Below are 12,397 nucleotides of genomic sequence, written 5' to 3'. Positions count from 1 at the left end.
TTAGAATGGCAATCATTAGAAATGATAAAAAATGTCAAATGAGCAAAATTAAGGATCATTTATTCATTTCGGCCAAAATTAAGCACTTTTAAGGACCGTACGAACCCTGTACATAAGTTAATTGTAATATTCTTATTACCATTTGCTTACAATCATATTTAAATATAAAGATAGCAAATAATGTAATTATTACATATCAGTATAAGTATCATAAATAAGTAAATAAACCTTTGAGAAAAATCACACAACATTTCAAAAAAATAATCACAAAAACCCTTGCATATAAAAACAAATCAGTGATGGTCCCTGGACAAGCGAATAAGGATCCCTTATCTACCATATCTGAAGCGCTACTTGTCAACCTCCTCTCATCCTCAATTGGCAACAACTGAAATAATCCGAATTCATAAGAATGCTTTTGTTGGAAAGAACATCTCTACAAACAACACATTAAGGTTTTGGACAATTTTCTTCCGATTATGGCCAAAGGACAAATCCATATTTCAAATAGTCTGCGATATAGTGCCTTAACAAAGCTTTTTCTTTTTTTTTTTTTTTGACAGACTGTGGACTATATTCACCTTTATCTGTATTTGAAAGGGTGCACGATGTACTTGGTTTCGGAGAATCCTTTCTTTGCATGAAATTTAGTAATATTCGAAGGGGGTGCACGATAAACTTGGTTTTGGAGAATCCTTTCTTTGCATGAAATTTAGTAATATTCGAAGGGGGTGCACGACATACTTGGTTTTGGAGAATCCTTTCTTTGCATGAAATTTAGTAATGTTCCTTTCATTTCCTTCTTACTCATGATGCATATGTTTATGTTTTATTATTTATACTATATGTTTATTACTATGTTTTCTGTACAATAAGGTGTATACTTTAAAGGTGTATTGAAACCAGGAAAATTATTGTCAAAATTCTCATGTTAATTTAAACACACCATATTAATTTTATATATATATATACATATCTGTATTTTATTGTTTTATAGGTGTATTGAAACCAGGAAAATTGTCAAAACTCTCATGTAAATTTAAACACACCATACCATGGTATACAGTCAAAAGTCATTAATCCGGACTCGTCGGGACTTCGGCGATTCCGGATTATAGATCATCAGTTTAAATCTCGTAAGATGGCATACACAAATTCTAAAATTAAAAATATGAAACCGTATTTTAGGAAATAAAGAACAATTATGATCTAAAGAATATCAAAATTTACAAAAAAAGAAGCTTAATATTTATTTGTTTACTTTATTAAACATTTCTTTCAATGTAAGTTGTTTCGTTTTATGTCATAATACTTTCTCTTTAATTCTATAAACAGACATAATTTCTTGTTCAGTTAAAAAGCTCCGCTGTTCAAGTCCCGTAATTGCTGTGCCGAGAATACCAACTAACTTGTCAATCGAAATTTTTTCATTTTCACTAACCTCTCTGTCACCTTCTTCATGTCTTTATCCATTTTTTGCAGCAATTCCACTTTTTGTTTGACGGACATCGAGACATACTTTCGTTTTGTAGATCCTTTGGGAGCTCCAGAATCGGAAATTGACATAATAGAAAGTTCAAGTTTACTTTTATAAAATTGCTCTTACAGTCTGCAAAAAATAATAAGCTGCATTTAATTCGAAGATTAAGGAATAACGCAAGCATCAACATTAACTGAAATAGATAATTGTATAATTTGAGCTTATATCGTTCGTTATACGTTAAACGCGAAAACGTATTCTGCACTTGCGCACATGCATATGCGCGTAAAGGTCTTACGCGCACGCGTAAATGCCTATGCGCATGTGTCAACGCGGCGCATGCGCAGAAATTTTTTAGCTTTCAGGTTCGGATTATGGGTGTCCGAATTAACGACTTTTGACTGTATATGTATTTCATCATTTTTAGCTGTAAGACCATATGCATGCCATTGTACAACTATATATATCTCACTATATGATAACATCAAAATTTTCAATAAATTACTGTTAGGGACAGCTGGCTGTAGGCCCATGCATCAGATGCTGGGTTTCTATGGTTGGTGCAAGCCGTCTACGTATGCTCCCTCCCAATTATTATCTGGGGGCTCCCTACAAAATGGTGGACATGGTGCAATATCAATTAACCATAATGGTATCCTCGGCCTATCTCACTATCAAATATTCTCAAATATCTGAATATCAAATTATTCTTAATTCAAACAACATTAAATGTAATCTTTTGGCTTATGACTATTATTTACAAAATCCACTTCTTGCATATAAAAAGACATTTACTAAATTTCTGCTCATTCACTTCACACTTTGCAGCACCGTTAGCCGAAGCCTGTAACATCACCAAGTGTCAAAGGTTACCATAATGTTAGGTTGGTGTATTTAATTATGGCAAAGTACACTAGGGCTATCTGCCTAAGGAGACTGATGCCTTCGTGAAGGACTTTCTAAGAGAAACTGGCTCGTATACACGTTACACATGAGGAAAACCATGGAAACACCCACCATGCAGCCAGCCCGTTTGCGGGATTTGAACCTCGGACCGAACTACCAGTGTTCAGCAACTTTACCGCTCGGCCGCTGGTGGGCCCATAATGTTAGGTATTCAATTACTAGTAATTTTTTATAAAATTGTTTTAGACATAGCTGGGTGAGATGCTTGACAAGATACCATGTGCTGAAAGTCATGCAATGACGAAAGCAAAAAATAATAAAATGATTTGGCAAGTTCATGTAGTTGAAATAAGTTATTCAGCGGGTTATTATCAATGTTTCCATGTAGAATGTTTCGAATTGAGATGTATGCCTTGCAAAAAAAGTGGCTAAAGAGCCAAATTATTGATCATACAGATTTATGCTAATAAATAATTGCTTTTCATGTTTACTGTTTTAATTAATGACCGTAATTCCAATCCATATTTGCCTTTAAAGAAATCATGTTTTAGTTTTTATTTCATCAACAGATGGTGCCAGTAGCTTAACCCCTGTTCAGTCTTTCTAACCTTATCTAATTACTATATCTTATCTTGTTCAGCTGCAATTTGCAGCTGAGGATGATGGTTCGGTAAAACCATTGAAACTAGTCTTGTGAAAATTTTAAAATGTAACGCTGATTTTTGTTGTTTGACTTAGTTAATACTTGTTCGGCGTGTTATTGCATCTTAAACGATTGTTTCTTCAATATGGTGGTATTTGGTTTAGCGTGAAAAAGTGGAATTAAAAATTAGTCCCTTAGTTTCATTATGAAAAAACATCAAATGCACATGTGTAAAGCATTAAGCATGCCCTTCCCCCTCAAAAAAAAAAAAAAAAAAAAAAAAAAAAAAAAAAAAAAAAAAATTTGCTGCCGGTCTGGAGATCCAGATTTTTGATCACTTTGGATATTGGACGTCCGGATTTCACACTTTGCACCATATTACTAAATGGAAGATTATCATGGATATCCTAAATACATGCTTTTGAAGACAAATTCTGGAAAGTGATCAGGGGAAACTTTAGCACACAGACGGAGGGATTATGGTTTGAAAGTGTAACTGTTTACCCCATTACATTTCTGTTCCACATAATATCCCGTTATTTACTAAATGACTCAAACATTAAACAGCAATTTACTTTTATCTCTGTTACAAAGTCGCATATGAAACTGAATTTTTAAAATTAAGAAATATGCTTTAATCTTACAAAAACTTTACTATACTACCTTATCTGTCCCCCCCACAAAACTTCATACTTATATTTACATAAAGAATATTATAAAAAATTAATCTCTTTTTAATGTTTCATTTTTAGCAAACATAAATGATAGCATTATCGCTATTTTACAACTATACATAGGCTTATAGGCACACAAGTGACCAACATTCCTTCCAGCAAAGGTTGTTTTCAAAATGCTTTGACAAAATTATTACACAAATATGCCGAGTTAATATACTTATAATTTATGTAAATATCCGAGGAAAATATTTTCCCAACTGTTTCAAATACAAATACCTTTAACCTTAAACATTTATTGTAAAACGCTGAATCAGATACGGTATTTTTTGTTTTGCTGGCACAGGCAATAAAGTCGCCAGTAGTGGTACAACTGATGCCAAACAGAATATCATCTCTGGTAACCTTTCATGCCTCATTTTCAAAACCAGTCGCAGGCATTTATCAGATTGGTTGTTTTTTTCAATACTGGCATAAAATTACATAGAATTTTTACCAGATAGCTCAATTTTATGCCCTAAGACCATTCACGCCGGCAAAAAGCAGAACTAGTGTTTTATCTAAGGATCATGAATAATAACATAAAACAAATATCCTAAATGCATCATTTTTAGATTTTATGTGATAATAAACGAGTTCCTTGATAAGGCCATAATGATGTATAAATTTTCACATTAATCCTCTTCGAAAGAAGAGTAAGTAGCTAGAAGTTAGAAAGAAAGTAAGTTCTTAATTTAAGTAGCTAATTTTCTCTCATGTTATAGATTGTATAAAAAACATGATCTTTAATATTATTTAGATTGTTTGTAGCTGATATAATAATCGGGTCACTCAGTGGTACAGAATAAACACTGCTGGACTGTTTTATTTCTGGCATTTAGCAAAAAATCTTTTAATTAAATACTTTAATTAAAATACTTTGCTTTAAATTTTATTTATAGTTAAAATGCTTAGAAAATGAAAAATTAACACAATTGATGTAATTGATATTTTTAAAAAATTGGCAAGAATACAAAATTTATGGAAGAGTAACAATCGAAAAATCTTAATTTTCTTGTGAAGAGCACTGAAAACAAATGTAGAAGGAAAGAAGAAAATTAGGGAGAAAAGTAAGCAAAATTTTGAAGGGGAATTTGTCAGAAATACCAAGGTGATTCGAAAAGTTGGATGCTTCTGAATATACTTTCAGAATACTTCAAGGAATTTGAGTGTTCACAGAGAAAACACATGGACGTGTAAACCAGCAAATACTATCAACTGAGCTTGTGCTAACGGAAAAGACAAAAATGATATCATTGCAGATTAAAATGAAGAGAGACTGGTTTTTGACTATATGTTTGTATAAATTTAAATTATGGTATAGAACATTATATGATCATAAACGGAGAATTCCATGATTTCTTAGTCGAATTATTTGAATATTCAGGAATTTATCCAGTGATGTATGTGAATGTCACCTAAAGACGTTTTTCCCTCTTGATGAAACCAGTCTTTCCTTTCATCTCATGCCTTCAAAATGCTTAGCCTCTAAAGACTGATAAAGGCTCTGACTAAATATTGATGAAATGGATTGAATTGGATTACCAAGTTATGACAAAGTAGGACTATCTGCTTAAAAGGAGGGATGATGCCTTCATGAAGAACTTTCTAAGGGGAACCAGCTGGCATACACGTTACAATGAGAAAAACCACGAAGATGCCCATGCAACCAGCGCATTCGCTGGGATACGAACCCCGGAGCGAACTACCAATGTTCAGCGGCTTTACCGCTTGGCTGTTTGTGGGCCTTTATGAAATGGAAGGCGACAATTTTATTTAAAAAATGAATGCCAGAAATAAAAAGATGTTTAAAAAAATTGGATGCTTTTCAATACACTTTCAGAATGCCTGAAAAAAAGAGCAAGCCATTAAGAAAAAAATAAATTTTTGCATAAAATTTAGTATTTTTTAAAATTTAAAACTTTTAATCTTATGATATTTGATTTTTGTGATTCCAAAATAAAATATTTGACTAAAATATGAATAACATTTTAAGATACTAAATGTAGGATGATAAAATTGTGTAAAGCAACGAGCACAATGTTAAAGCTATTTAAAGCAATATATGCAAATCATCCCAAGTTAAAATGTTGGTTATACATCTTTCTCATTTATATATCTTTTATGAACGGGAACATTGAAAGGCGTGTTAACTGTGCTTTACTGTATTTTCTCTGTTAATATATTCAGTTTTCAGATGCATTGTAGCCTGGGACACTAAGTATTCTTTCGAAAGAAACACAATTTAAATAAAATCCTGGAAAATTTATATTAAATATATTTAAAATGCTCAGTTCGAATGAATAAATAAGAAATTTTAAAACAATTATCTGAAGAGACAATGCAACACAAACAAATAAAAAGTCTCAAAATTTAAAAATTACCTAAAATAACTATGACCAAAATATGTAAATTATAAAGAAAACTACTTGGGGGGGGGGGAAAAAAAAAGCACCTTTTATTTATGCCTTCAAATGGGTAAATAGAAATTTTTAAAATAGTTATTCGAAAGAAACCATGCAACTTAAACAATTAAAATGAAAGGTTAATCTTTGGATTATGGTAACTTGGCGATTTTTTGGCAAAAATTTGGCGACCAACCCTGCTATAGCAACCTGCTAGTTTCGTTTTGGACGCCATTTTGTTTTCACGAAGTAAAGGCATTTTTTTTTTACTCACCATTTTATTCCTACAATCTGCTAGCCAAATTACGCTTATGCTAGAACTTTTATGGAACAAAAGTGCTTAATCATGACGAAGATTAGGTGCAAAATTGGGAGAAAGTGCAGAATCGCCCACTGCTTGCGACGTTTTTAAGAATTGCACATACATGGTATCCATGTACACATCGACCTATTTTCACTTAAAAAAAACATGCCAGAATTGCACAAAAATGGCATTGCGCACACTCTTGACTTTATCCATGTGCACTGCTAAAGTCCTAGCCAGTAACCTTTATCGCCTTACCAAAATGTCGCCAAACTACCTGTTACCATATTCCAAAGATTAGCCAAATGAAACTTGAAAAAGAAAAAAATAATTAAAATAATAACAATTATAATTAAAAATATAATATAAAGAACATTATTTGAAAAAAGGAACGATTGTGACTTTTTCCCCGTTCGCGAGAAAGGAAAATAGGTTGCCATATATTAAGAAGTTCGACACGTGAACTATTCTTGGCGCACACTGAAAAAAAGTGTCAAAATCGGTGAATTTCTCTGTAAATTTCACACCAAATTTTACAAAATTTCATATTTAGGCATAATTTGAGTTGTAGAATCAAAATATAGAAAAGAATTAGTATGCTATTTCAGAAAAAGTCCGATTTTGTGTCAAAATAACTATTTTAGAAGAGCTATATATAAATCTAATATATGTAATAAAAACAAACCTAGAAGTAATGAAGAGCAGAAATTTTGATGACATAGAAGTTTTGATCCATAATGACTATGAAATTGGAGGCGAACACAGATTAAATCTTCATTTTTATTTCCAGCATGCATGTTGTGACCACAAACAAGTCGGCACATTAATTGCGCCTATTTTCCGAAAAGCTTACATTTTAGATAATTTTGCAGTACGATAGGAGGAACAAACAGACAGCAGTGCAGCCAGGCCAAAGCATTGAAAGCAAGTGCTTAATGTTTAGGATGAAATCTTAAGTCAGACTGAGTTAGTTTTGTTTCTCAAAGCATTTTGATTGGACAGTTAATATTGCTGTAAAATTACCATTGGCTGCTTTAGTTCAATTTACATCACCAGAATTACGTAAGAATCATATGACATGGATTTTTCTCGAAATGCAGTGCAAATAGAGGTTGCTATTTTTAGAACAGAGAAGAGGAATGAATTTACGCTGCTATTCTTTATTTTTCTTACATATATATACTAAGTCACGCTTTCGAGACATGAAGAACGCAATTTTGTCAATCAGCCCAGTAGAATGGGAGATATACTGAGTGCGTCATAAATTCGCAATAAAAGAAGGAATGCACAGAAAAATTTTCTGTTTGCGCCAAATATGGTCAAAATGTCATTGGATTTTTTTACATGTAAAAATTTTTTTTACAAAAGTAACCTACAGAGGGCACTCCCACATCATACTGAGATGTTTTATTCAAATCACACAAAAAGAAACAGATAATCAAACAGATAACATGACACTATGCTTTTATTTCATAGTAACAAATGTTCAACATTACCATTACCACCACCACCACACGGTAATGAAATGAGATCACTTGAGGTCACGTGATATGAACCAGCAAATCAGAATGTTGAATTGTGAAAGCATAGTATATTCTTAAATTAATGTCTTTTTACAAATTTATTATCTTTTTATAAAATTTTAAACGATATTAAAATGTTTAAGCCTTCAAAATTAAAAATTCTTAGAACTAACATTTGTTAAATTTTTTTATGTGTATGCTGTATCGTTTCGCCAATAAAATCTGCTTGGCGAGATTTGCACTGGCGAAATGGAAAAGTACCAATATTAAATATTCTCTTAGTTATCAAAATGAATTATTTAAGTTAGATACACACATTAAAAGGTTTTATTATTTTATGCAAAAACTTAGGTCTTTAATACAAATAAAAAATTTATCAATGGAAAAAATATAAAATGCATGTCTGCATAACATACCGAAAGCAGTCTTGTAAATACATGAATAAATGAACCAAAAGCTGCAGCTAATGTTGAAATAGCCACACAGGAATAAACGTTCTTCATGTGTGTCTGAAGCTGCGGCTCCCTGTAAGAATGACAAATGTTTAAATTTATAATCTAAAAATATAAAGAAATAAAAATTAATCTTCATAATATGTAATGCTAACTTTTTTTTGCAACAATACCTTGCCAGTTACCGACATTAATACAACAGATTAATCTCACAGAATATCAGAACCTGTCAACATTTCATACTTTACCTACCGATCGCCTATTAATCCGCTTTCTATCGCCAACACGTACCAGCCGATTGCCTATTGATTGGCTTTTTTCCGCCAACGCCTACCGACCGATAGCCTATTAATCGCTTTTTTCTAGGGGCTACCTAAAAAAAGCCTATAAATTGGTAAACATGGCAATAAACAATTGCCATTTGCTTATATCATCTGCATTTTATTATTGTGGTGAATCTGCAGCTGAGCGGCCGGTCGGACATGCGTATGCTGTGAACCGCTAGCGGTCGGTTAAAGTCTTAATACACAGTGCATTGAAACAATTTACAATAAAACCTTCAATAGGATAAAAAGAAAAACAATTAATTTTGCTTGACCGATAAACATCCAAAACTCTAAAAATAAACCACCTGTATGAGATGAGATTCGAGACAAGAAAAAGAAAACCCAACCGAGCAGAAAAAGCTTACAAAATAGTATTTTTATCAACAGTACTTTTATGTTGCTATCTGAATGGAGAATTAAACATAAAGCGGTATATAATACAGTTCTATATATCTATAACTTTCATATCCCTCTATTACATATAATCTGACTACTAATGAGAAGCTATTCAGAGTTCACATGTGGTGTCTAAATTTTCTGGATACTTGCATATTATCTTGCCTATCGTAAAAGTTTACCTTCAAACCAGGGGAGTTGTTGGAGATCCTGCCAAAGTTGGATCTCAGAATTCTCAGCTCAGTTACATCTGCAAAAGTACCATATCCTGGAAACAAAAATGCTAAGCTCTCTTTTCATGCACCTTTTTTTTAAAATTACCTAATGCGCGACTTAATTTTTCCTGAAAACAGAATAAATGTTCTCTGTAAACAAAAATATCTACAGATCACAATTCACTCACATTTACATAACTGCTTTTGTGTAACCTTTTCTTTTATGATATTCTGCTGTCAGAAGCCTTATCTATCAGCTTGGAGCTCTATTTATTTATACAATTCAACATATGATCTCATTTCTTTTAAAACTCAAGAATTAAGCAGTTTCACCACTCTCTTCATGTAAAATAAGTACTTTCCTTTTTTCTGAGGACTACTAGAACACTCATTTTCCATACATAATCCGATTATTTTTAAAGAAATGTTTCTATACAAGTTCATTTATATTGCATCCTTATAAGAAGGCTATTTTTCACTCATGACGTTAATAACTGACAAACTAAAAGGAGACTTATCTCATACCTTTTTCTACAATTTCCCGAAAAGCAGCTGAAGTTATAGCAGGGTTTGTACACATTTCTGCACACGGAATTTAAGTATGTTTAACTCTTTCTAGATGGGCGTCCCATATATGCATTCCCTACAAACATCTCTCACAGCCGGGTGCCCCACCCAACCATCACTAGAGAGCAAAGCAAGCTCAAGGGACGAGTGATGCATATATCTTTTAAGTTGAAACATTTTTTAAAGCTTTTTCAGGACGGGCGTCTCATATACACATTCCCTAAAATGTCTCTTACAGCTGGGTGTCCCATCCAGGCATCACTAGAGATTGCATTCAGAGGACAGGTGATGCGTATACGCATTTTAAGCTGGAACGTTTTTCTGAAGACCACCAGATGGCATCCTATGTCCATTACTTTTGAAATGACAGTTTTAAGTTCCTGACCTTGAGCCTGATATAGTCTGCCTGACTTTGGTATTTTACTCATCAACTGTTGCAAGGGTGGGAGAGGAGGAAAAGAGTAAACAGAGGTGGTCTCTTTAAATACTGACGTGCTAATATAAACATTCGCCTGTCTGATTCATATCCAATTCCTTTTTTTATTCTATTTTTGTCCTCTACTATGTATGGTCTTTCAGGGTTACCATGCAGAGTTTTGCTATGTTTTTCATTGCCTTCAGATATATTTCCGTTTCTTCTCTTTCTATTTGGGAAAGCCTCACCTCCAGTCTATTATGGCAGGAAGGTGCTATTTATCAGAGCAAGAATACCCTCGTATGGTTAATAAACCATTTACTAACACAGATCAGAGTGACGATTAATTTTCTAAAGAGTTAGAAAAAGATACTTGCTTCCGTGCTTCGAGATTTACCACACCCAGTTTTCATTTTAAATTTTGTTACTTGTTACTGTAAATAGTCTTTATTGTGTTGTTTTGTTAATTTTAAACTTTATTGATGGATTTTATCATGTAAAACTTTGTAATAATTTGAATAGCGCTTACGTAAATTATTTTACAAAATAAGCAATTTTTTACGTATATTTTCATGCAAAATAAAGGAAAAAAGTTATTAAATGCTTATTTTAACATATATAAGAGCTAAAGTAATAATCAAAAATGATACCAAAAATTACGATGCTAGAAGTAAAATTTTTTGTTTTTCTGATTTTTTTATAAAATTAGGCTTAGCGTTAAATTAGGCTCCGTCATGCACGGTGACTACATTCGAATCCCTTCCGTTCCACAAACAAAGGTTTGTCTTAAACAAAGGTGCGCAGTTGCCAAAGTTTTAAGACCACTGGATGGTGTCCTGTGTCCATTACTTTTGAACTGAACATAGCTCTAGGATCTCACCTCCAGTTCGATTACATTCTGCAAAACTTTGATGTAAGTTATATGGAGGAGGAGGGAAGTGTAATGTACACAAAGAGATCTTGTCTCTTTAACTCGCCACATGACATATTCTGACAACCCTCAGAATCCTTTTTTTAAAATTCTATTAATTTTTTTAATACTTATTATTTAGTATAAAAAATTATCCTATGCAGGGTCTTTTCGAGCTACTATGCAGGGTTTTATTACACTTTGCATTGCTTTTATTGCTTATATTTTACATACTTCCCTTTTGATTTCGTAGTCTTCAGTTTATATTTAAGTGTTATTTAATGGAGGAAGGATATACTCACATCGTTAATGGGCCAAAGAGTGGAGCGATATTTCTGGTCATTCTGATACAGATATTTTGTGAGAGACAGGTCAATGAGTGTCTGCTCTCCCTTTCCCTTGAAAGACTTTGTTACTTCTTCTAGTAAACAGTCTTTGTTACATTTTAAAATTAAAGTTTATAAGCGTATTTAGTCTATTAAAACTTCAGAATAATTTTAATAACGCTCCTGAAAATTATTTCTCAAAATAAGCATTTTTAAAATCATTTTCATGTAAAGAAAAAAAATTATTAAAGGGAATTGAATAAATTAAAACATTTATCTATACACAAACTTTCCTGAATGTCATTATAAGAATAAAACAAATAGCTTTAGTAGCTATTTGTTGGATGCATTATTATTGAACATAATTTAACACCTAATATAACTAAAATAAATTCGAGACTAAAATCAACTTTGTAAAATTTAACAGCTAATTAGCACTACATTACATAATTCCTAAAAAATTGACACTTTTTATACTGAACATTTAGCATTATATATTTTAAAGAAGATTAGTGACATTTAAGTTTTGCCAACAATTAGTTTTACAAAGACCGATTTTTTGTAAAAATTTACTCTACTGAACCCTTTGGAGAATCCGTTTCTTTTTTGACCGCGAGATCAGCGCCAGCAAGCATCCACACAAATTTCCAGATGGCTGCTACACAAAACCAAAACAAGAATTTAAGACGGTTGATCTTTGGATTATGGTAACTTGGTGATTTTTTGGTGACCAACTCTGCTACAGCAACCCTCTATTTTTTTTTCGCCGCCATCTTGTCTTCACGAAGTAAAGACATGTTTCTTTTCTTTTTATTT

General features: G+C 32.4%; 1 protein-coding gene across 1 annotated transcript in view; it reads right to left on the bottom strand.

The window, feature by feature from the left end:
• The window catches only part of BI-1 (Bax Inhibitor-1), a 76,522-nt gene that overhangs the window by 60,573 nt on the left and 3,552 nt on the right, over nt 1-12,397 (bottom strand). The window contains exon 2 of the mRNA XM_085813535.1: nt 8,391-8,499. Coding sequence (XP_085669661.1) covers nt 8,391-8,499 — 109 coding nt within the window. The remainder of the gene's footprint in view (nt 1-8,390; nt 8,500-12,397) is intronic.

Source organism: Stegodyphus dumicola, chromosome 3 (assembly GCF_044657685.1).
Source record: "Stegodyphus dumicola isolate Sdum_Otavi_A_Nest chromosome 3, ASM4465768v1".
NCBI classification, from domain to species: Eukaryota; Metazoa; Arthropoda; class Arachnida; order Araneae; family Eresidae; genus Stegodyphus; species Stegodyphus dumicola.
Note: the sequence above shows the minus strand (reverse complement) of the source record. Positions and strands in the feature narration are given on the sequence as shown.